Raw genomic sequence first — 27,035 nt, forward strand, 5'->3', positions numbered from 1 at the left:
ATTGACTCGCCTATAGCTCCATGCCTCCACTTATATAGAGTCCGCTAATAGGCTTCCATGTTGGAAGCATATTATTACTCTAAACCCTCATGAATCATTATCTATGTAGCCCATATATGGATCCAATCTAAATTGTTCTAGCCTATTATCGTAGTCTACCTAGTAGGACATATTGGTATATCGTAGCCTATATGTTCCCTAACACTAATTAATTTGACCCACAAGTCAATAACTAATATCGTGAGGTAAAAGGATCCAATCCGAACCATAAGTCTATAGTGGCTAAACCTTAATATACACAAAGATCATATCAGTTAAATCTTGATATGCACATATATCAATCATTTTACCTCATGATATCTGTCAAGCTCAAGGCAAGATGTGTGTTATCCTTGTGAGAACTCGATAATTCACTCGATCTTGTACTGGATTATAACTTGTGATTAACTCTTTAATCACATTAGTATTGTCAAGCACTTTCTTAATCCAACCACATCGAAGGGCCCAGAGATATCTCTCCCGTTATCTAGAGAGAAATTTTATCTTGATCTCTCACACCCTTTGATATATTTCGTAGCATAGTTAAAAAGTATGTTTATAACTACCTAGTTACAGAGTTGCATTTAGCAGCCCCTAAGTATGCTACCATATATTCTGGGGATCAATGATGATCTCAAGTCTAAGAATCATATATGTAAACCATCCGAGACTACAACTAATACCACATCACATAACAACCAAGCAATATCTCAAGATAGGTCAATCTAACACCATGGTCCCTAACATGTGTCTATATTATTGATTTTATATCTCCATATATGATCCGTGAAATATGATTGTCAATCAATACATGTGTCGGTCCTTTAATCATCACTGCGATATGAGACTAGATATCATTTAGAATAACATCATAATATAAACAAAGAGATTCACAAATAAATGTGATACAATCATCTCTATAATTGACTTTAGGACATATCATCAACAATCTCATATTAGCACTGGAGTCAATCTTGCAAGTATCTAATACCCAAAAATCTCGTGTGCGCCTTATGCTGGGGATGTGGGAGTGGCTTCATCAATGGACTAGCAACATTCAAATATGTGTGAATCTTATATATTTTCACATCACCTCTATCTATAATCTCTCATATATAATGATAGCCCTATAGTATGTGTTTGGACTTATGATGCGACCTACACTCCTTGCTTGTGCAATGGCTCTACTATTGTCACGATAGAGATCCATTAGAGCATACGCACAAGGGACCACACACAACTCAAAAATAATTTTCTAACCTAAAAAAACCTGCTTTGTAGCTCCAGAAGCTGCAATATACTAGGCTTCCATCATAGAATCAACAATTGTTTCTTGCTTGGAACTTTTCCAATTCATTGTGCCTTCATTGAGGCAAAATACAAAAGTGGATTGTGGTATGAAATTGTCCTTGTTAGTTTGGAAGGTAGCATTGGTGTAACCATTTGAAATGAGCTCTTCCTCATCTCCATAGACTAGAAACATATTCTTAGTTCTTCTAAAGTGCTTTAGGATATTCTTAACTGATACCCAATGAGCTCACTACCACAAAATCATTGAAAAGAGATGGTATTTCACAAACGGTTTCTTAGGATTTATCACAGACTAAATATCCTCAGACGGTTGCTAAGACAAACGTGTCTGTAATAAGTCAGACGTCTAGGTGTGAATGAACTCATAGAAGACTTTTAGAAAAATCTGTCTGAGATATTGTCACATACGGTTTCTTATAAGATCTATCTATGTCTAGTCAGTAGACACAGACGGATTTTATAAACACCCATCTGTATTTAAAGACTCGTGAACATTTTCAAATTCGGCTGCCCGTCTTTCCTGGCTCTTTTGGCTTCCAACACACACGGACCGCTCATCTCACAAGGCTCTTTTGGCCTCTCACACACACAACCCCTCATCTCTCCTCAAAATAAGCGATAAGGAGTGTTCTTCTTCCTCACTCGTCATATCCAAGTGTTCCACTGCTTTGATAAGTGAGAAGTGTTCTGCGTCCTCACTCACCATTCGCGTCGGAGAAGCAAGATCTCGCCAGGGGCCGAACCCTTTCACTAAACTGAGATGAGTATCATATGGCTCCTTTCACTGCACTATGGCTTTCATTGTTTTGATCTGTGCAACTGATGGCACAACCTTGTTTCCATCGTAGATCTGCAATAACGCAATTCACGGCCATCAGGAGGTGGCAGAATGGGGTTGTCCCTATGGCGGCTTCGACGGCACAGATGCTTAGCATCGACTTCGGTCTAGTGGAGTTCGTCTTCTTCGCTGCTATGAAGGCCCCCTCTGTCGACCATGTGTACGCCATCAACCGCGTTCTCCATTCGGTTCTACTGGATGAAAATTTCTCCATTGTTGTTCGCCATAATAGAGACATTTCTGTTAACTGCAATACATGCCTATATGCCTATTTCTTGCTGAATCATGGCTGTTGGTTTGGCAACAACGTAGTCTGGTTCTGGTTGATACATGAGATCATCAAGGTGTAGCCAAATCTGGATGACTACAAGATGCTAATTGAAGATGATTCTTGGGTTGACATTGTGCTGAAATGCAGGAGGCTGAGGTGATGTCTATCATCTCATCATTTTGAAAGATGGCATCGATCGATCCAAGTTTGTCGATCACTTTTTGTCTTTTTGGAAGACGGCGTCACCATGATATCAATCATTCATCCTTTTGGAATACAACGTAAATCGACCAATAATGATGTATAGCTAGCTAGGTTTATGTGTTCTGAATAATGTGTAATGTTCTTAACTTTTGTGATATGTAAATGCCTGTGTTTTGTTTTCTGAACAATGTGTGGTCGATGTTCTGAATAATGTGTCAATGTGTTTAATTTTTGAATCATAAATTATGTATCTATGTAACTATTTTCCTCTATGAGCAAATTTGCTTCCTAACTGAGCAGCAAATTTGCTACCTGGTGTAGCGAAAATGGCCTCATTAGGCCATGATTATGATTTTGGAGATTAATGACAACATAGTCAATGGGACTAACATGATTGTCAAGAATACATGAAGAAGCCACTATAGCTGGGACAAAGTTGTACTGAATTGGAGAAGTCCTAGGAAGATTTACCTCAACAGATGGTATATACTCTGGGTGTTAAACTCACCAGAGCATATTTGGCAAAGAAGAGGGAGGCATGAAGACCTCACCAGAAGGTCTGGTGATTAGAGAAGATACACATCGGAGTATTTTGTCCAGGGAAGGTCGCAGCCATTGAAGTTGAAGATCAAAGCACCGGATGGTCTATTGATCAATATGTTGCACATACTGGGCAATAAACAATGCAAAGAGGCAGAACGAAGTTCAATACAACGGATGGTCTGGTGATGAAGGCTGTGCACACTAGAGCATTATTTCCAGAGAGGGTTGCATTGTCTCGATTGGCTAAAGTCAATTCACCTGACAGTCTGGTGATAAAGTGATGTGCAGCAGATGCTTACACTGGAGCAATTTACACAGAGAAGAAAGAAAGGCTCGGATGGCTCAAGATAAGTTATCGGATAGTTTGGTGATGGACATGAAGTATACACCATAGTGTCCGATATTCACAGAGGCTTGAGTGGGGTTCCAACCGCTAATTTGTGAGAGTGTACTCAACGGATGATTCGGTGTTAGTACTATTGTTCTCACCGGATCATCCGGTGCTAACAACTTTTTTGAGTCGTTGGGTTAACTGTTAGTGCACGGGTTTGAGGCTATAAATACCCTCCACTCAGTCATTTGAAGTGGGTGGCGTGTTACTGGAGTCCAGAGAAGTTCATATACACTTGAGAAGACATCCAAGCAACCAAAGTGCTTAAAACGATTATCCAAGACGATTAAGCATAAGATTAGTGAGTGATTAGTGCTTATAGGCCTAAAGAGAGTATTGCTAGGTGATTGTTGACTTGAGAGTGGATCAAGGAGTGATCAAACCTTGTACCAAGTGGTACGCTAGCACCTTGGAGTCTTGGTGACTTGTTGGTAAGCTTGTTGACTCTCTGATTTGGTGTGGAGCAATAGCAAGGTGATTGTGCGGGGACGCGGAGACACTTTCCTTGGTGGCTCAAGCTCCGAAGTGATCATAGCGACAGGGAACCAGAAGAGAGGCTAGTGGTAAGACCTTTCTTTGGTGGCTTGGTGGCACATCCGGGTGGAGAACTTGTCTTCGTAACTTGATGGCTCAAGAGCTGTGACCGGGAGCATATCCTTTGTGGAGCTCCAACGTGGACTAGGGGTGGAATTTATGCCATCGATATCACCAGAAAAAAATCCTTATACCGAGTTTGCTCTATCTACCTTATTTACGTTTTCGCATTTGCATTTTTGCAATTTACCTTATTAGATAGGTTGCAAGTGTTTTGATCGGTAGAGTTTACCCACTAGATAAACCTAGAACACATTTAGATAGAAATTGATATAGATTTATCTTATGTTGTTTTTGGAGCCGAGGTAGTTCTAAATGTCCTAATTCACCCCTCTCCCCTTTTAGGATGTTACCAATCCCTTCAATTGGAATCAGAGCTAGGGCTTATATCTAGATCTATAATTTGTGTTAGAGCTTCACTCCTTTCACAAGGTTTCACCAATTCAAGTGGCATTTGAGCTTTAGTTTCATTATGATAAGTTAGGCTTCGCCGCCTAGTGAGTTGTGATGTTCAGGGTTGGTTTGTATTCTTATAGTGCTCCACTTTTCGAGGGCACGAACTTCCCTCAGTGGAAAATTGTAATGACTTGTCATTTGCAAGCCCGAGGGTTGGATGTTTGGAGAGTCACTGAGGATGGGATGAGACCTCGCATTAACAACAAGGAGAGACAATTAGATGCATTGGCTAAGAGTATCTTTTTATCATCTATATGTGTTGATGCATTTAATCGTGTTTATTCTCTCACCAATGCACATGATATTTAGATTAGTCTCATTGAAATACATTAAGGCACAAAAGATATGCGCAATGAGAAATATCATATAGGGGGAGTTTAGACTATATTATGTGAGTTTCATAAATTATGATTCATGTTCTTTCATAGCCTATAATTGGTATCATTCTTTTGTAGTGATATCCATACAAATGCTATCCTTTTATTAGATCATGATTTGTGAAGCTCTCTCCCATGTGCTCTAATATTTTTTCCTTGAATTTAGTATGTGTTTATAGTCCTTTTTGAGAGATTATTGACAAAGGAGGAGGAGTTTGACGACAAAAGAAAGATGAAAGCAAGATGAACAATGCAAGTAGATTGTAGCAACAAGCAAGATATCTAGGAATGTCAAAGTTAACAAAGGGGGAGAAGAAAAGATGCTAGCTGTCTAGATTGACAAAATCGAAGCTCTTGCATAGGTCGTTCAAGGGTGATAGTGGCAATGGAGAAAGAGAGAGCTACATAAAGGGGGACTAAGTGTTAAGAACATGCATTCAAACAATGCGATAAGACTTTATGCTCGCTTATGATTTTTACATTTGGTATCATTTATTATTTGCCACTTGCTTTAGTTGCATTGTAATCAATTACCAAAAATGAGGAGATTGTAGCGAATATGACCCCATTAGGCCATGATTGCGATTTTAGTGATAAATGACAACATAGTCAATGGGACTAATATGATTGTCAAGAATTTATATTAGTAGGCCTCATCGATGCAATATATGAAGAAGCCACCGCAACCAGGACAAAGTTGGACTGAATTGGAGAAGTCCCAAGAAGATTTGTTTCACTGGATGGTCTGGTGCTCTGGGTGTTGAACTCACTGGAGCATATTTGACAAAGGGGAGAGAGGTCTGAAGACCTCACCGAAAGGTCCGGTGATCAGAGAAGATAAACACCAGAGCATTTTGTCCAGAGAAAGTTGCAGCCATTGAAGTTGAAGATCAAAGCACTGGATGGTCCGGTGATCAATGTGTTGCACACACCGGACAATAAACAGTGCAAAGAGGCAGAATGAAGTTCAATGCAACGGATGGTTTGGTGGTGAAGATTGTGCACACAGGAGCATTATTTCCAGAGAGGGTTGCATTGGCTCAGTTACTGGATAGTTCGGCGATGAAGTGATGTGCACCGGATGCTTGGATGGCAATTTATACAGAGAAGAAGGAGAGGCTTGGATGGCTCAGGATAACTCACCAGATAGTTCGATAATGGAGATGAAGTATACACTATAGTGTCCGGTATTCAAAGAGGCTTGAGTGGGGTTCTAATGGCTAGTTTGTGAGAGTGTACTCATCGGATGATTCAGTGTTAGTACTATTGTTCTCACCGGATAATCCGATGTCAACAACTTTTTTGAGCTGTTGGGTTAACGGCTAGTGCGCGGGTTTGAGGCTATAAGTAACCATCCACTCAGTCATTTGAAGTGGGTGGTGTGCTGTTGAAGTCTAGAGAAGTTCATGTACACCTGAGAAGACATCCAAGCCATCAAAGTGCTTAAAGTGATTATCCAAGGTCATTAAGCACAAGATTAGTGAGTGATTAGTGCTTATATGCCTAGAGAGAGTGTTGCTAGGTGATTTCTACCTAGAGAGTGGATTAAGGAGTGATTCAACCTTGTACCAAGTGGTATGCCAATATTTTAGAGTCTTAGTGACTCGCCGGCAAGCTTGTTGACCCTCCGACTTGGTGTGGAGCGGCGACAAGGCGAGTATGGGGATGCGGAGACCCTTGCCTTGATGGCTCAAGCTCCGAAGTGATAACAGTGGAAAGGAAATAGAAGAGAGGCTAGTGGTGGGACCTTGCCTCGGTAGCTTGTTGGCTCATCTAGGTGGAGGTCTTGTCTTTGTGACTTGGTGGCTCAAAAGCCGTGACCGGGTGCCGACTAGGAGTATATCCTTTGTGAAGCTCCAACGTGGACTAGGGGAGGCATTCATACCATCGATACAGCAGAAAAAAATCATTGTGCCGAGTTTGCTCTCTCTTTCTTATTTACTTTTCCTCATTTACATTCTTGCAATTTACCTTCTTAGATAGATTGCAAGCGTTTTGATCGGTAGAGTAGACACACTAGATAAATCTAGAGCATATTTAGATAGAAATTGGTATAGGTTTATCTTCTGTTATTTTTAGAGCCAAAATAGTTCTAAGTGTTCTAATTCACTCCCTCCCTCTCTTAGGACGTCACCGATCCCTTCACCTAGTTGCGCAGCCAGAAAGTAAATTTGCTTATAGAGGGGAAAGGGAGACACAAACGGTTTTAAAAAAACTCTATGTGACTCTTAGTAGTCACAGATGGGTTTAACCAAAGATCATAAGTGACTCTTAGTACTCACAGACAAGTTTAAATAAACATCGGCTATGGCTCTTACTACGTACAGACGATTATATAGAAATGTATAAGTGTATTGCAAATGGTTCTGAAACCATATGTAACAAGGTCAATATCACATATACTTTTACAGAGACGGAACTTACAACTGTCTGTGATAGGGTTTAAAATACATCTGTAATAACCCATTTTGAGGTAGTGGCTTCACCTAGGTTATATTGATATCTGCTCGTAATACTAGTAGCATAGAAGATATCTAGACGTGTATAAAGCATAGCATACACGATGGATCCAATATCCAAAGAAATGGGATCACACTCATTTTATCTTCTCATCTAGTTTCGTGGAACAGTGACTCTTGCTCTGACTAATGTCATGTAATATTGGCAAGAAACCTTTCATAGAATCCTGCATATTGAACCACTTCAATACCTTATCAATATAAGTGCTCAGGATTATTCGAATTAGACTTTCTAATCTATCGCTATAGATCTTTATGCCCAATATATATGCTGGCTCTCGAGGATCTTTCATCAAGAAACTCTTTTTAATGAAGATATGATAGCTTCAAGTATTGAATATCATTTTCAATCAACAATATGTCATCTACATACAAGACCAAAAATACAAGTATACTCACACTAATTTTCTTGTAAACATAAAGCTCTTTTTCATTCTTGATGAAGTCAAACCCTTTGATCATTTCATCAAAATGAAGGTTCCAACTCTGATATACTTATTTCAATTCATAGATGGACTTACGAAGCTTGCATATCTTCCTAGCTTTTTTCGTATTGACAAAACCTTCAAGTTGTGTCATGTACACATCCTCACTTAGGTTTCTATTCAGAAAAGCTATTTTGATACCCATCTGTCAGATCTCATAATCAAAACATGTAGCAATTGCTAGGATGATTTGAACAGAATTTAGCATTCCAACAGACGAAAACCTTTTATCATAATCAACACCTTGAATTTGCTTGAAACCTTTCACCATCAATCGTGCCTTATAGATGTAAATATTTCCATATATGTGTATCTTTTCTTAAAATCCTATTTACACTTAATAGTTTTTACACCATCAGGTAGATTAACCAAGTTCTAAATTTGATTATCTCACATAGATTCAAATTCAGATCTCATGGCTCTAAGCCATTTCTTAGCGTCTGGTCCCACCATCGCTTCCATATAAGTCTTAGGCACATCATTGTTCAACAATAATATATCGTCTTGCCCATGGTTAGGAGTGTGAACCTTTCAGTTGCATGACATGCCTTTTCAGACCTAAGTGGGGATTCGATGGTGCCTCAACAACGGATTCTACAATATCTTGTATATGCCATTGAGGTTATATAAGGGTTGAAACACTTTGTGATGTTTTCTAAATTTCTTCGAGTTGCACCGTGCTCCTACTTACTTTCTTTTAGAGAAACTCTTTATCTATAAAGACACTATTTTGAGTGACAAACACCTTGCCTTCTTCTCGAATATAGAAATAATATACTTTGGTTTCCCGAGGGTACCTCACAATTAAGAACTTATCAAATTTAGGAGTGAGCTTATCATACGTTTTACATAAGCCTCGCAACCCCATATCTTAAGAAAAAATCATGTGATTGTCGGTGACATGAGAACCAGGGGTCCCCGAGTCCCGAGGCCAGGACAACAGAATGCCACGTGGCTCCATCCTTCGGGGACCACCTCTCCGAGGGCCAGGAAAAGACAGTTCTGGGAGGGGTGCTCGGGGCTATGAACAGTTGATCTTCGAGTACCCAGAGTTCCCCGAGGAGCCGAGAAAAGACAGTTCCGAGAGGGGTTCTCGGGGCCCTGAACAGTTGGCCCCCGAGCACCCGTAGTTCCCTGAGGACCCAAGAAGAGCTAGTTCTGGGAGGGGTGCTCGGGGCTATGAACAGTTGGCCCCTGAGTGCCCGGAGTTCCCTGAGGATCCGAGAAGAGACGAATCCGGGAGAGGGTGCTCGGGGCCAAGAACAGTTGGTCCCCGAGTACCCAGAGTTCCCCGAGGACCTGAGAAGCCCTTTGCCGGTGGACCCCACAAGGGCTTCACGGTGAGGTGTCAATCGGTGGGAGGCCCGATGCTGCATTTAGGAGGGAGCGTGGCCTGTCACATCCAACCACTCCCCCCCACGCCTGTCATACTGAGTACGTCAGTCCCTGCCACCGCCTGGAAGGAGGCGTGGGGGCATTTAATGCGACGGGTCCCATCGCACGTCACCCTACGGGGCCCATAAAGGAAACGGCTTGGAGATATCGTCGCTGGGCTCGAGGTGTATCACCTGCCCCCCTGCCGCATCAGACCGTGTTAGATCTTCTCTGATCGGACGGGCACGCGGGGACATTCAGCGGCTGCCCGGTGGGTCCCCACCCTCACCTGCTAAAGTTAGGGCGTAATGGGCGACGAGACCGGCCGAAGGGCGCATTTTCAACCCCTGTAACATCAAACTGTAGACCCATGATGGTTGCTTTCCATTTATGGCTTATGGGAACTCGTGCCCCTGTTCTGGGCACGTCGAGCCTCCCCCGGTAGGATAAAAAGGGGGGAGCACTTCGAAGAAAGACAAGCTTTTAGAGATCGAGACTGATAGAGGTGAACAAGCTTGAGCAAGACGAGTGAACCGGAAGCAAGAAGCAAGACCGAAGCTCAAGACTTAGACAAAAAATCTTGTAACACAGAGATCCAAAGAAAGGCATTCCAAGAGCATTAATAGCACATCAGACACACAGGAGTAGGGTATTACGCTCCGTGCGGCCCGAACCTGTCTAAAATCCTTTGTGCATTTACTCCCACTAGCCGACGATCATCCGTCCCACCTAGATCTCATGCATTCGCATTAAATCCACATACGAGGTAGATCCAAAATCAGCCCCCCGGCCGAATCTCAAAGGGGGTCCCTTAGGATCCCCGCTTGCGGTGTTCATCCACCGACAGTGATGCTTCCCAATCCTTATCTCATATGACATCTTCTCTACAGTTTTAGATGGAACCATATTTAATATGAACGAACAGTTTCTATAGCATATCCCTAAAAAAACAATAGAAGATCAATTGGATCATCATAGATCGAATCATGTCTAACAAAGTCTGATTACATTATTTGGATACCCTATTCTATTGAGGCATTCCTGGCAGAGTCAGCTGTAGAATAATTCCTTAATCATGTCTTAATTGGCTTGCCTATTTGATTTTATACCTCATTCTGAAACTTCCTGAACTTTTTAAAAGATTTGAACTTAGACCTCACTAAGTAGGTATAATTGTATCTATTAAAGTCATTAGTAAAAATAATAAAGTATTAAAAATCACAGTTTATTGGTCCACATACATCTATAGGAACCAAACAATCACGTATCATATCAATGCATCTAGCTCATACGTATTAGGGGCGATTTGTAGTTGCGGTGTTGTGCTCTGTTGTGCTGCAAATTATGGTTCCTAAAGGGATACATCGAACTGGTCACCTCATCCAAATCTAAGGGAAAAAGATGCGTTTCAAAAGCAACTGCAATGCTAAAGAAGCCTTAATGTGATGGAGCTGGTGAAAATTTGTATATTATAAGGGATAGTTAGACAGCTAATAAACAGAAAAGAGACATAGGGTTTGCTGGTTCTCCTATAAATATCCAGGCTCCCCTCTCTAAACCGTCACATCTCACTAGCAATAGTCTCCTACTGCACCTGTTCTTGTCTACGAGCTAGTCTTGCTGAGCTTGTAACGTAATTAGGGCGTAAGCCATGGCATCTAAGGTTCTCCTCCTCTTGGCCATCAACCTCCTCTTCTTCACGGCGGCCAACGCCTGTGGCTGCGCCTGCGGCAAGTGCCCGACCCCATCGCCCCCGGCTCTGCCGCCGCCGCCGCCGCCATCCTCATCCTACAACAAGTGCCCGGTGGACACGCTCAAGTTCGGCGTGTGCGCCAACGTGCTCGGCCTCATCAGCGGCGAGGCCGGCAAGGTGCCCGCAGAGCCGTGCTGCAGCCTCCTAGGCGGCCTTGCCGACTTCGAGGCAGCCGTCTGCCTCTGCACCGCCATCAAGGCCAACGTGCTCGGCCTCGTCGTCGACATCCCGGTCAAGCTAAGCGCCCTCGTCAACTACTGCGGCAAGTGCGTCCCCAGTGGCTACACCTGTTCGTAAACGCGTGGTTACTCTCGTAGCCGCGTACGTACGTACGTAAGCACGCACTTGCATGGCATGCATGCGTTGTGCTTGCTGATCTCCTATGTCTCGTTTGTGCACCTTCTGTTGAGCAACCTAGAACCATTTCGGCCAAATGTTTGACACCTTGTCAGTCTTGTCTCTTGAATTTGTTTTTTTTGTTTTATCATTTGTTGGGCAAACATCTTCTTGAAGAAACAAGAGTGTTGCTTCTAGGTTTGATATTTAAAAGTTGTAATCTGTTGAGAGTCATTTATCGTGTGCATGTAAAATCAAGAATTCGTATTCCATTTGTTAATCACTCCATCTCTTTTGGGGGAGAATAAAGCCATTTGGGTTGCTCTCATGATTCTTTTTTTTTTCCTTACTTTTTGTTAGCACGACTTAGTATGACTGCAACATGTGAGTGTTTTTTCCTCCCTAAACATCAAGTGTCTGAACCGCATCTCTATCAAACAGCTTATGTCACTCACCATTCCATAAGTTAGACAACTTTTGTAAGACTATAACCCTAGCATGCACCCTGCCCACCCCGCCACCACTCTATTCTGCCATCACACATCTGTCATTGTCTCCTCCCCTTCTTCCGCATCTCTAGTGGCCGGATCCTCCGCAATGATCACCTCCCACCGTGCACTAAGGTAGTGTTTGGAGGTGTGATAAAATGATTCTATTCATATATTTGAGAATGGGATAATTTCATTCATATATATATGTTTATTTGGTGGGTGGGATAGAACGAGTCTATTTTAGTATTGTGGATCCACCATTAATATCACGTTCGAAGTGGGGACGACTGCGTTCTACCATTTTTTGAACGGCTCCGTCCGAATCTTTGAAGAATATTTACTGATTCCGAATCATTTCATCCCGCTGCTCTCCATCCAAACAGCTCAAAAACAGGATGGATTCGTTCCGTCACATCCCATCCTACGAACCAAATACTAACTAAGGCATGCATGCCAGCCACCATCTATTATCCTCATCCATCTCGTGTTGTATAGCAATACTGATCATATAGCCTAGAAAAAATTCACAATTTTTCATAGTCATGTTAGAAAGAAAATAAGATCATTTTTTATTCCAAAAGGGAGAATATCCTTCATTTCTATAACAATTTTAAATGTTTGACTTGGTGGCGGCGGTTCATTTCGCCCTTCTTTCTTTAAGAATTAACAAAGAAATGGAAGAAGAAAACCAAGCCCTCAACAAGTAAACTAATTTTAACAATTATAATATTATCCTAACTTACAAACTTGCCATCCTACTTGCAAATTATGTCCATATGTAGCTATTGGGGCTAAGACGTGTAATTCGCGCCGCAAAGATGAGGGCTTGCACGAGCCAAAGTCCAACAACTATGGATCCACTTACTAGGGTATATACTTCTATTTTGTCCGCAGCAAAATGCACTAACATTCAATTAGTTTAAGATCAAATATTAAAGAAGTGCTGAGCTATATATATACCGCGTGTACATGAAACTGAGTCTAGTCTAGAAAGAATTCACTAGCTATCGACTTATCGAGGAGAGCTACAACTCGGAGCTGTCATGTCATCGCCTGCCGGTGCCAATCGACAATATACTAGGCCGATATTTCTCGGCCTCGATCAGGAAACTCTCACGTGATGTGCACAAATTAATTTGTTGTATAGGTAGTGCGACAAACTTGGTATGACCCATGAGGCCATGACCCAACAACATCTTCCATCATTTAGGTGTTTACTAGTGACAGTGAGCTGTATAATGCCACATACATGGGTTAACTTGGCACAAAATACCTGTGCGTCGATAATTATATTCCATGTTTTCTATAACAGGTGAGTGTACTATTTCAGTACTCCTCTGCTACAGTTAGATGTACTGTTGACTGTAGTGAGGAAGAAAGTCAAGTACATTAAGGGCTTATGTGTGAGAAAACTAACAGTGCAGCCAGACATACACACACAAAAAATAAAAAAATACTTTTTCTGTCAATACCAGACATTGGGGCCAGCCCAAGAAAGTTGTTTAACCCGTGACTATGGGTGGCCTACATGAACATGTATGGCACAGGACTGGTGGCCCAAAACAATGCAAGTGTACCAGCCAGTCCAAACCGGGATAGCATCGTAGTAGGGACGTACAGACAATCAGCAGCCTGCTCATCGCTTCATATTCGCATGGCCCCATGCATGGTTCCTGTCCGGCGGCCGTTGCAAGAGAAGGGGTACTGTGCGTTCAAAAAAAAATGTAAGGCATATTTTGTTTTGAAAAAAATATATTAAAAGATACTTGGATTGTTAATTTTTTTAATACATTTTCAATTGTTATAAAATCAAAATCATATTAAAAATACTTTGAAATATAAATCTATTGAAACAAAATTTGTATACTAAACATGTATATAATTTGATTAATTATTTGTTAAAATTTATGAAGTTTGATTTTTTTGGAATAAAATACGTTTTACATCCTTGAACGTATAAGGCATGACATGCGCAGCCTCTCAGTTGATCTATTTCATTCGACGTTTTTTCTTGTCGATGGGATTACATTCTTTTTTTGGGGCTCGATGGGATTACATTCGACGCTAGCGAGAAGTAAAAGGGTCAATTCAGAAGGAAAAAAAAAAGAGGTTACAAGTGTAGAACTGAGCCCATGGTCGTGATCAGCCCAAGCTCTACAGCCAGATCTTGAACTCCCCACCAGCCAGTGAATCCAAGTATTTCGGCCTAGCAGATTACATGGATGACGCTAAGCCCACGAACGCGGCAAGTCCCAACCTAGCCCGTCAGACGAAGCCTCCGGCGGGCCCGGCCGCGGCACGAGGTCGTGGGCAGGCAACGACGCCGTCCACGGCACCTGTGGTCGGTGTCCCGTTCCCGGCTTTCCGTCCCCAGCTTCGTCAACGCGCGCCTCCTCCCCGCTCGTCGGCGCCGCTTGCTCATGGTACGTACGGCGGGACTCTGCCTTCCCCACGCATGCGGCGGCGCGGACCTCCCCACCTCTATGGCATTCGGTCAGTGGAGTACTTCTTTTCCCGGTGAATCAGCGATCGCTTCATTGACCCCAAGATCTGGATGCCGAGTTCTCAATTCTTCAGTTCAATTATCTGATCGTGGCGAGGTGTAACTGATGACGATATATACTCGAAGACTTGTGCTGCACCTGCTGTCGCATGCAGCAGAAAGGCATCGGAGCAAGCGAGTCCAGCATCGAGCCCTAATCGACGGACCACACCGCCTAGGAGGCGAACCGGTTGGTTTTGCTTGGATCTGAGAGTCTGAGGTTGGGATGTCTGTCCTTTTTGGAGCATGCATTTGCATTCCAATTGCTCCTGTCATGTCAAATCACTTTTCATGCTGGATAATTGTTGGTAAGATTGAGGTGCGGGAGGGACGGGGGGACATTGTTGGGAAGATTGTCACAACTGGGCATATTTTACTCGATACTCTGTATAGTTTTTGCTCCAATGCACATGGATTACACCTCGTGTTTGCAACCTGACACCAAGTCGCAGAAACCGAAGTGCATCTCTGTACTCTTGTTGGGTCAACGGCTCTCCATTGAGTTTCTAATGATGTTAAACTGGACTTTATGCAAGTGTGATTGTTGATACAAGTACTCTAGTCCGTGATTAGATGTGGAAAATGGATAGTAGATATTCGAATTATCTGATATTCGTATTTGTTAAAATACGAATATATGTTTCTAAAGCGGATACTAAAATGGATGTATCTGAATTCCTTTTCGAGAATCCGATTCAAATGTGGATATCCGAATTTCTTTAAATTCATATGTGGAAATGGATAATATATGTATCCGTTAACTATGGAACAAAATTTTGCTAATATTTTAGAATTTTTAAAGGTGAACAAAATTTATATGTTCTGGTCCAATCAAATTGGAATAAATTCAGTTTCAAAAAATTAAATTTCCGACATGAATTTCAATGAAATTTCTAAAATTTCAGTAATTCCAATAATTCCAAATGTAAACGATTTTTTTGCGTCCTAAAATAAAATTCTTGTCGTTGAATGTGTAGGATATTTGTTTACAACCCATCAAGCATATATGCGAATATGGATTCAGATTCAAACTATCCGATTCGTATTGGAATTCATGGATATTCAAATTTATATTTGTATCCGTATTAAAATATAGATAGCAATATGAAAAGTGGACTATTCAATCCTTTTTTACCCCTATCCCTGGATCGTGCAGCTACTGTTGTGTTTGCTTGAAGCAAGCTTCTGTCCTGGAGTACCAGGATCGATGATGAGTTCACTCGAGCTGAGGCCCAAGTATTCTTCTGAAAGATTGCAGAGGCTAATAGAACTTATCCTTACGGCTCGCTGCATGTCATTGCTATAGCATTCTTTCCAAGGCCGGCCATGGTGGGGGGGGGGGGGGCGCAAATCGTGCATAGCAATTCAGCAGTTTAGCGCATAGGGCATAGCCGCATAGGACATATCGTGCTGCCATATCCATAGGCCACAGCCCAGCTCGCACGCACGCGTGACGTCTTGCGAGTTGCGAAACTGATCTGTCTTCTCGTCTCCTCTCCTCTGACCTCGTCTCATCGACATCACCTCGACAAATCGACTCATCGCCAATTCGATCGCCATCGGCTGGCCGCCTAGCGCCCTGGCCGTGGCCTCTGGCGGCTGCCGTGCGGAACTGCCGTCGCGCGTCGCCATCGGCCCATCGCCCGTCTGCACAGCTGCACTGCAGGCTGAGAAGCCTTCTGCTCTTCTCCGCACTCGCGGAGAGCCGGAGACGGCTGCAGCGCCCGAGCACCGCTGAAATCTGAACGCTGATCGACGTGAATACGTGATCATCTTGACGTCTTCTTGCTGATCAGGACTGCAGCAGCCAGCAGGACTCAATGACGCAAGGTAATTAACTAATTAGGGTCCCTGATTACTGAATTAGGTACACGCAAGGTAATTAACTAATTAGGGTCCCTGATTACTGAATTAGGTACGGCACGGTGGCTGTGTTAGCCTGGTAGGTCCTGAACTCCTAAAATTTTCATTTCTTGTCAACGCCCCTGTGTTATACTTCCATCTTTACCTTCCTGCACAAATATGTGTGTAATACAATATGTAATACAATGTGTAATACAATAAGTTTGTCAAGAACTTCAACTATTTTACTTTCATGTATACTTGTAATTATTTATGCAAGAACCAATATGCAACACTTTCTTATATGAAAAGGGTACTACACAAAGTAGCATCAATAATATTTATAATCATCTCTGTTGGCGACTGGGTCTAATTGGTAAGATTTGCACTTTTATAGTAAGCCGTAAGCCATCTATTGACAACACGGGTTGGGGTCTCAGAGATATAAATTATTAGAAGTTATGTCACCACTGCTAATTGGTAAGATTTGTTTAAATTAATTGGATGTTTTTATAGCTTTGCACTAGTTTTTCACAACTAATGTATTTTTTTTCAATTTTCAGCACGTTCTTGATATCATATCTTCTTGAAAGCATGCATCTAGCAGCAAATATTATCTTTACAATTAGAAGAAATTGTTTAAGATGATCTTTACAAAGTGTTTGAGGTGAGCGTTATTTTTTTATAGTTTAAGTGTTTATCAGAAATAATTTTTAATACACCAAATATTATCTTTATAATTTGAGTATATTTTGTAAAACTACATATACTTTGACAAAATTATCACAAAACTACATATTTAAGCAATAGTTTCACAAAACTACAGATTTAATATCAATTTTATAGCAAAACTATAGATACTTTGACAAAATTATCGTAAAACTACATATTTAAGCAATAATTTCATAAAACTACAGATTTAATACTGATTTTATCGTAAAACTACATAATCTAGAGAAGATGTTCCCAACCTCGTTAGCATCATGACCGGACCCCGCTTGCAGTCTCACAACAGCTACCAGCTTATGAAACAGATCGTTCGGGAGCTCATGTGATTGCAAACGAAACACATTTGTCAGGTTAACGGATCTACGATAGAATCTATAGTTCTACAATAAAATGAGCGCTAAATTTGCAGTTTTGTGAAATTGTTACTTAAATCTATAGTTTTGCAATTTGTGATAATTTTGCCAAAGTATTTGTAATTTTATGAGCTCCCGGGTCGTCTGTTTTATGAACTGGCAGTTGCTGTGAGATTGTAAGCGGGGTGCGATCCTCATGGTAACAGGGCTGGGAATAACTCATCTAGAATCTATAGTTTTGCGATAAAATCAGCGCTGAATCTGTAGTTTTATGAAATTATTGCTTAAATATATAGTTTTACGATAATTTTGTCAAAGTATATGCGGTTTTGCAATAATTTTATCAAAATACTCGTAGTTTTGTGATAAAATTGACGTTAAATATGTAGCTTTATAAAACTATTACTTAAATCTGTAGTTTTACAATAATTTTATTAAAGTGTATGTAGTTTTACAAAATTTACTCTTACAATTTAAATATTAATTTTTTAGTTTCAATTCAATAGACCCTGTTTTTTTAGTTTAGCCACATGTCACCAAAATCTCACAATCGGCCCTGATTCTTCCCGTTCCATGTATGAATTGTTCGACACATCAAACACATCTCTCAGCGTAAATCATGCAGCCTGCAAACCTTTTTTTTTCCTTGTTTACTTTGATATGTGACGCTGATCGATGTTCATTTCATATAGCCAATATACATACACGCCTGGCATTTTTAATTTTTAGTGCAGAAACATCGCGGTGTGCGTGCCACCATCTATCTGAAATCGCGGCCGGGATGAGGCGTCCGAACAAATTTGCTCCCAAGATACACCACAGCTCCATGTGTGGGAGCCCAATGTGTCAATGTGAGAGTTGAGAAACGTGATAGGTTAGAATCGATGTATAACCGATAACTGTAATCATTTATGAGCACTGTGGCCGGACTACTAGACCATGCTTGCCTGCGTGTGTACAGAGTGCGATCCTATCAGACGCACAAATCTTCATCTCAGTAGTTCATAGTACATGCATGACTTGTATGACGTGTAGTCTCTATAGACGATTGTACGTATTCCCTTAGTGATAACTTCGATATCAATTAGTAAAATCTCTGTTACAAAATCGAAAATCACATATTATAAAACAGATAAACTGACGATACTAAAATCCTTAGTACAAAACAGAAAATCAAACATTATTAAAAAAAACTGACAACCATAAATCTCTATTACAAAATAGAAAAACATTCATTCTAAAACCTGAAAACCGACAAATAAAAAATCCCTATTTAACGCGTCGGCTAATTAACTTGCACTAATTGTTAAAAGATGGCCCAGGATGTGCACTACGTTGAACTTGGGTAGTCTATACCCATGCTACTAGCGTTTTGGGAGCTCCATCTGGGGAAACGTTAGTTGGAAACTACATATTTGATGGAATCGTTAAAACCATTGCACAAACACATAAAAATGAAAATACTATCGGAGGTTGAATATAGTATGTGTCGATGGTGAGTGGTGGCTGGTGACACATATGATTAGGTAGCTATGTACATATATATGTGTATATACTGCTAGTTTTAGAATGCATCAAGTATATACTAAAAGAAGAATATTGATGTTAAGCAAAGATCAGCCAAAAAAGTGCATAACCAAAGAAATAGATAACAGCCTGCAAGCGGGAGGCAAGATCAATGTATGATCATATCTAATTAGATCAACATATACATAGTTATATCACAGGAAAGCATATGCATGTGTACATGTGTGATCTGTTTCACATTGAGCCAACAAAATTTCTAGCTATATATCTAGCTAGAGTACTCTACCAACAATATAATTAACTACCTAACCAAAGTGGACTGCTCTAAGCAAACTAGAAAGATTGGTAACCATTGGGCACATGTAGGACCTCAGCTTGAACCAGAACTAATTAGCGCTCGAAAACTCATGTACATAGATCACTTTAGATATGAGAAAATTAGAGGAAACCGAAGGTCACGATGTGATATGATCACATTAATTGTGAGACGGGGGATGTGTTCTAGGCCCCGCATAATCCAGATGGAACCCGGCGTCCTCCTGCCGAGAAAGCCTCTGCGAAACCCTACCAACAATCGTGGCTCGAACTTCACCTGCATGTGATGCCATGGCCACTCCTTCCTTCACCTTTGCATCCGCGGGAACCATGTGATGATCCATTTCAGTGTCGACCTCTGATCTAGACCCTGTCTGCCTTTTCAAGCAACCGTCAACCTTCAAGCAGCTTGCCACATCCTATAGAAGGGATCAAGGGATAACGACCAAATTATAACATGCAACCAGGAAGAAACTGGTTAGGGTCACTACTATATCAATAAAACACTTCTCAGTGACTAGTTGTACTAACCTTGCCTGGTAGAGGTGACTTGCTCGAGCCGCCATTATTGCCATGGACTCGAAGACCTCGGGCTTCGCATGAGCTAGCAAAGAGAACGATGGGGACGAGGATAAGGAGAACGGCGGTGGCGAGCTTCAGCTGCCCCTTGGGGGCAAGAGGAGAGCTTAAGCTAGGCATGGCAAGAAGACAAGAACAACTAGTGTGGGGAGCAAGAGAATTGGATATGAAGGGAGACGTGAGGGAGGAGATCATCTAGATGCACGTGTAGGGAGCTAGCCGAGGAGTGCGCGCGTTTGAGGAAGTGGAGAAGGGCCACGAAATGAGTCGCCCTTGGGAATATATACAAGTGCAGGAAGGTTGCATCAGTGCATGGGTGAAGCCCGATGGCTCTCAAAAGATGGTATCTGTTTCCCAAGTTCTATGACACAGCTACCTATGTTTGTCTTTGTTTTTTTATCCGGAGTAGTACCACCAGTTTGTGGTGACTCGTGAGAACACCAAGAAGACGTACCTTAGCTTGTGACCTTGTGTCCCAACAATGGACAGGTTGTGATTAATTACTCCTTGGTAAAGTCGGGATTAGTGCCCCAAAGGTTAAACACAGGGTTTCCTCGATCCAGTCCTGTTAATGGTACCTGCAAAGGTTGTTCGCTTTCAACTTAATTCCTTTTTTTTGGGTGTGGGGGGGGGGGGGGGGGGGGGCGGGGGCTGAGCCATGAGAAGCAGAGAGTATTTGGAATGCATCCGGCATGTAAATGGAACCGCTCGATAGAGCACTACATAGCTCTTCTTCTTTTTCGGCGAACCCTAGCATGAAGAACTTCCAATAGGGATAACGAAGGTTGAACCCTCCACTACTACAAAAACACTAATAGACGTCCGGTCCAACTCATGTTGGTCCGACCCTTATGATCTTAATACCAGAACATCTACCCGAATATGGATTTGGAAAGGTGAACAATAGTATTAGGAATTCCAGAAGTGAGCTAGCAACGTGATCTGGAAAACCGCATAGATAATAGTGAAGTAGCTTCCTTTATCACTTTATTAGTCTAGTAAAACTTAAAACCTATGATTGGTGTTTTGCTCCTTTTCATCTCATTGCATTCATCATCCATGTGTTTTGCATATCATGTTTTGGATATTTTATTTCTTATTTATTATCATGTTATTTCTATATTCATAAATTATTATTATGATTATTATTATTCGTCGGAAATACCTAAGTCATGGTCCAGAGTTGTTGTCCTCAATGGATCTGATACCTTGAAATACTCTGGGGTGAAAGTGCTACAATGGTCCCGTGCGCTTGCGGGTTATCATCAACAACCAGGATGTACTCCACGGAATACTCTGTCATGTTCAAAGAGGAAAATTTTCACAAAGTGAACTACTCATTCTACATAGAACTCGATAAGTTACATCAAATGTACTATCAAGACGACCTCAACGTTTCTCTAATGAGGTGCTAGACACTGTAAGTGTCTTATATTCAATCACAATATATATTCTCGTAATATAGATAAAATTTATGTCTAATTTTTTTCTAATATAGATTGGAGACAATTTGTAAAAAAAAAAAAGATGTGGCAGCAGGATTCCTAGACTCGGGCATTGTAAGCAAAAGCAATATCAAAGTTAATTTGGATAAGATCAAGGATTACGTATTCAAGGTTTGCTTAAGCTTTAAAACAAGAAAATTATACATTTACACTATTACTTTGAGTATATGTTTCCCTACCTACTATCACACCTTAAACCCCTAAAGTAGTCATCAAGCATACATACACATCATGATGTCATGTTTTATGTATTTGACTTTTGTTTTAAGTATTTGAACACGTTATGAAAATGTTATGTCGTTGATCAATGTGTATTTTCACCATATATATTATGAGTGAAAATTGTTTAGAGATAATTAGGAAGACCCTAAAGTCATTTAGGAACGAGAAGAAAAAGAAAAGGAAGAAACGGAGAAAAGAAAGAAGACTTTCAGCATGTGGGCCCTGCCTGTGGTCTAATCGGGCCTCCCCGTGATCTGATCGTCAGAGCACAGAGGCACCACTTAAAGCCATCGACCAACTCTCACTCGCTCTCTCTCTCTCTCTCGTTCATTCACTCCCTCACTCACTTCCTCTTCACCAAACCGAGAGAGAGAGAGAGAGAGAGAGAGAGAGAGAGGAAACCACCTCGACGGCCGGAGATTGACAGAAAATACTTCCTCGAGCTCCCCGAAGGCTTCCCCGAGCTCCTTCCCGCCGTCTTCTTCGCCAGAGACATTTTCACATGACTTCTTCCACCTCGATGCCAATCACCATCCTGAAGTCCGATCTTCGAATCGAAGCTTCCCCGGAGTTGGTCAACCACCTAGAAAGCTTTCTCACGCCGATGTGAGACTTCCCATACCATTTTCCCATCGTTCCCGAGCTCCAACCAATCTCCATTTGGTTTAGACCCAAGCTCCACCTTAGCCATTGACTTCATCCATGGGGTTCTTAAGTTTGGCCCCGTGCATGTCGGCCAAACTCCCCTAGCCTTGTATAGTATTTTGGTACCCTTCATGGTCGAAGGCATCGTCGGAGCTTCGCCAGTGGCCTCGCCGAGGTGCCAACGGCCAAGCCCAGTAGTCTAACCGCCGCTAGGGCCGGTCTGACTGCCAGATTATGACTTGACCGGTCAAACTTCCAGTCAAACTCCATAGTCAGGAGTTTGACCTCCACTAGGGTTGGTCTAACGACTATGGGTCCGGTCTGATCGCCAAGTCTACTCAGTACTGATTTCTTCTCTATTCTACCCTCACAGTCTGACCGCCACTTGGGCCAGTTTGACCGCCAGCTACTGAGAACCCGGCGACCTTATGTTGTCTCATACGAGCTTCAAACCTCTTATAACCCAATCTCTTAGGCATTCATTTGCAAATGTATTCATAACATGGTATATTGCATCTCGTTCACAATCATGCATCATAAACATTCATCTCCATCGTTCGTTTGTTCATCCAATGCGTTCCTCCAATTGTTTAGATAGTGACGCGTCAATGGTTTAAGCGGTCGATGCCGACACCGAACCAGAAGTGTATGTGAGTGAAGTGCCAGAGTAACAAGGCAAGCATATAAGTATATTTCACCTTTTACTTTGGATCTTATGGTGTCTACTTTGATAAATTCTCACTTTATGTATGTTGTGCATGTTATAGAGTTAATGTCAGGATTTGTGGGTAGAACCTATGTTAATGCATTGTTCCTACCTTGAATTATTGATGATCCCCATCCTTGTAACCTGGATATAACAATGTTGATGTCTAACTTAAAAGTTATCTGAGATGTTTAGTAATACATATGTCTTCGGTAGAAATTGAGTGGTGGAATGCCCATCGTTCACGAGGTATAGGACTTAAATATTATTCATGATGAGAATGATGTTGGGATGAATGAGTTTGTGAGGATGAGATGAGATATGGGTGGTGCTAGGAGTAGGTCGGGAGAGAAACCCGGATGCCATAGACCGCTTGCATCGATTAAGCACCCATCGTTGTTTGCCATTGGCTTAAGCACTTTTTGTACTTCCATATATTCAATAAATGTACGAATGAGTCAATTATTATATACCGTGCTAACACTTGACTTGCGACCCTATGACGCATAAGAGAAAAATGATGAGAAGAAGCAATGTGGTGGGGAGCTAAAGGTGTCCGGGACACGCTCGCGGTAACCCTAGTGCTATATGGGCATGTGCAAGTAGGTAGTTCCGGGTATAAGAAATATTGTCTCGGGTGCCAAAAGGATAGATCCGAGTCATGTGGGTAAAGATTTACCCCCTGCGGGATGTAAGATCAATTCGAATTACCACACTCTCATTTATAAGCATGCTTATGTCCATCCACATCAATCATAGAGTTCTGATGTTAGGTTGTATATGGTATGTTGAGAAGTGACTAGTGATGGTTATGCTGAGAAGAGTTTGATCAAATGATAGATATGTTTATAGTTATAATCTCATGATAGGAGGGTACGAGTTATTAAGATGTGTATATACTCACACTCTTGAGTCGATAAATGGCTTTTGCGAATAAATTTATTTAACCTGGCGGCTGATCTTTGCTACGCATCCCCAAATGTATGATCCTTGAAGTCAGATTATTATATGTACTCACTATGAAATAAGTCTTACGACTCATCTTGCTTTTGTTGAGTTTTTGCAGGTGTGAAAAAAAGTAGTATACCATTACTTCATGCCCACCAATGTTGGTGATGGGCAGAAGTAGCGGTGGGCTACTCGTGTTGACTCAGTGGTGCCTTAAGGCAAACGGCACCACCTCTCTTTATTGTTCATAAACAATTTTGCTGCATAGTATCTCTAACATGCTAGGAGTTAAACTTATTGTATTTTGTTCTCCTTGCGTTTGACGATTTGTAAGTTGTTGAACTTGTAATAACTTAAAGGCTTGTAATATATTTACATTACTCGCTCTTTATTTTCATTCTGATCTTGGGCATAAAAACACATGCCAGAACTACTGGAATTAGATTGTATTAATCACTGGTGACTATGATTATTGTGATGAGATGTGGGTTAGCATATGACATATGAAGAGACGGATATGTGCTAGCTCTTATCTTATTAAATGATCGTCCTAATGATTAATTCGAATATAATTTGTATGGTTCATCAGACCTAGCTAGCTAAGAGACTTGTTCATTTTGTTCTTTACTCGAAACACAATGTTATCACTAATGGCTATGTTGGCATATATTTGTACTTCTCACTAGATACTTGTTGTCATTGATCTAGCCTTAAGAAGGATCCTTATATGTGACTCACGAGAAAAACAACGAGATAAATTCCAAGACCTCATAGATATATTCAACATGTATACTCGATGATTTCCTCTATAATAAGCTATAGTTCTTCCATTTGATTGCATCTAAGTTTACAATCACAAGCAAGACATTTGCACAATCTTATGAATAGAGTACGCGGTTCACACACAAGGGAATTCAAAGTCTGAACCTACTTTCCGATACATACAAAATACTCATGTATCACAATTCATGTTAAATGACTCATTCCATGACTTGTGAAGGTATGTAATGATATATTAATTTATACATTCAATTTCTATTTGTTCACATCATAACTTTTTTCTTAATGACAGTGCATGGGAATCCCATCAAGAGGACTACTATCCCAGGAAATCCTAGCCTTCAAGAACAGCACCCCGAGTTCATCTTGAATGAGATCATCAATAAAGAAGGCGGGTTTCATCACCTGAACAATCGTGACCCTTCCTAGTCTTATACACACACACTATCCTCATTCTCAAATAGATGTCGTCCTAGAATGCGTGCAATTAAACTTTTGAAATTTTGACCACTAATATACACAAAACTATTAGGATTTGATATATAAAAATGATAATAGTGAATTTGTCATGAAAAGTATTTTGACATCATCTAATTTTTATCAACTTTTACCAAAAAGTAGTTATCAAAAGTAATGATCAAAAGTGTTTGTTAAAGATCGTATCGATATCTTAAACGACAAGTAAAAGAGAATGAAGGTAGTATGTCACAATCTGAAAGCATACTTTATCCACAATCACATAAGTTTGCAATTAACATTTGAAAGCAACAATATATATATATATATATATATATATATATATATATATATATATATTGTTGAGCATGTTTGTTTTTTCAGAGGACATGGTTAAATTCCTAAGTCTAGGCAGAAATGCATTTTTTTTATTTCAGGATGCACAATTATTATTGTCGGTTCATGTTAGAAACCGACAAACGTGTTTGTTGGAGATCGTGTCAATATCTTAAACGATAAATAAAAGAGAATGAAAGTAGTATGTCACAATCTAAAAGCATACTTTATCCACAATCACATAAGTTTGCAATTAACATTTGAAAACAATAAGTTTGAGTCATAACAAGTTTATATATATATATTGTTGAGCTTGTTTGTTGTTGCAGAGGACATGGTTAGCAAATTCCTAAGTCTAGGCAGAAATGCTTTTTTTTTATGCACAATTATCATTGTCGGTTCAGGTTAGAAACCGACAAATAGTTATATCATCACATTTGGTTCATGTAAGAAGCCGATAGTGATGCTATAATTATCGAGGTTAGTTAATGACATGAACCGACAGTGGCATGTGTAAGTATCACTATCAGTTCATAGCTAGAACAGTCAGTAATAATTCCCAATTATCATTATCAATTGTTTACTATCGATTAAAAAATCAGTAATAATATTAGTTATGAACCGATAGTGATCAGCTTTTATTTAGTAGTGTGCTTCACAAACTTTCAACTCTCCACTGTCTAGCTTGGTTTAAAGAAACAGCTAAAGTGCATCACAGTTCGATCAACTTCAATAGCAACAGCGGTGTACACTTGTGGACGTGTGGTAAGGACAGGATATACTAGAAATGAACGGGCCGGGAAAAACGATGCATGCATGCATGCAAATCGAGGACTAAGGCACGCAGAAGCTTCAACCCTCAAACAAAAGAAGAGGCTTTAACCTGACATGAACGTCCGATGCATCCCATGCTGAGGCCTTCCCGTGAGATTACTGGAGCACATAGTATTTTTTTTTTTTACTCTATTGTCTCGCATTGCATGCCTCATGCATGTGCACCCCAATTATTACAGGGAGTGCGCTAGCGAGATCCACTGTTTTCAGCAACCGGCTCACCATGCAGGCGCAGCCATCCGCGCACGCCGGTGGCCACTGTTTCGGGCCACTCCACGGGGAAACCCGACGATTCGCGCGGGGATTTGCGCAGGCTGCCATGGGAAGGGGAGGCCCTGCTCGGCGATGTGCGTGGTGGGCGCTGGGCACTTGGGCGTGGAGATGCCGGGGGAAAGGTGCCGCACGAGAGCGCGTGTCGCGCGCGCGCGGGCGGGGCGGCCATCCAACCGCGCGCCACCGCTCCCCGTCTCCGTTGCCCCCACGCCATGCCAGCCTTCCTACGTGTACATATTTGTACGCACGCACGCACGCGTACCTACGCCTGGGCTGGCCACCATGCCCCCGTGCTTCCTTGGACACTGCCTCGCCTTGCCTTACGCATCGCCAAACCGAAGAATTTTTTTTTCGCGCTTCCCTGCTTCACATTGACACAGTTTTTTTTTTCTTTTGACGAGAACATTGACACGGCTGGTTGAACCGTTACGTGCGAGTACCCTTTTTTCCTGTGTAACAGG

The 27,035-nt window shown here is 41.3% G+C and overlaps 2 protein-coding genes across 2 annotated transcripts; one reads left to right on the forward strand and one right to left on the reverse strand.

Moving 5' to 3' along the window:
- The first annotated feature begins 10,943 nt into the window (after positions 1 to 10,943).
- Positions 10,944 to 11,819, forward strand: LOC133924721 (putative lipid-binding protein At4g00165). Its single transcript, XM_062370384.1, has one exon. It carries the CDS (start codon positions 11,054 to 11,056, stop codon positions 11,450 to 11,452), a length of 399 nt encoding a protein of 132 aa, XP_062226368.1. The 5' UTR covers positions 10,944 to 11,053; the 3' UTR covers positions 11,453 to 11,819.
- A 7,405-nt stretch (positions 11,820 to 19,224) lies between these two features.
- LOC133925576 (uncharacterized) lies at positions 19,225 to 20,003 on the reverse strand. Its single transcript, XM_062371453.1, has 2 exons — positions 19,822 to 20,003; positions 19,225 to 19,709 (listed from the first exon to the last, which is right to left on the reverse strand). Exons 1-2 carry the CDS (start codon positions 19,987 to 19,989, stop codon positions 19,452 to 19,454), a joined length of 426 nt encoding a protein of 141 aa, XP_062227437.1. The 5' UTR covers positions 19,990 to 20,003; the 3' UTR covers positions 19,225 to 19,451.
- Between the last annotated feature and the right edge of the window lie 7,032 nt (positions 20,004 to 27,035).

The sequence above is a fragment of the Phragmites australis genome, chromosome 7, assembly GCF_958298935.1.
Source record: "Phragmites australis chromosome 7, lpPhrAust1.1, whole genome shotgun sequence".
NCBI classification, from domain to species: Eukaryota; Viridiplantae; Streptophyta; class Magnoliopsida; order Poales; family Poaceae; genus Phragmites; species Phragmites australis.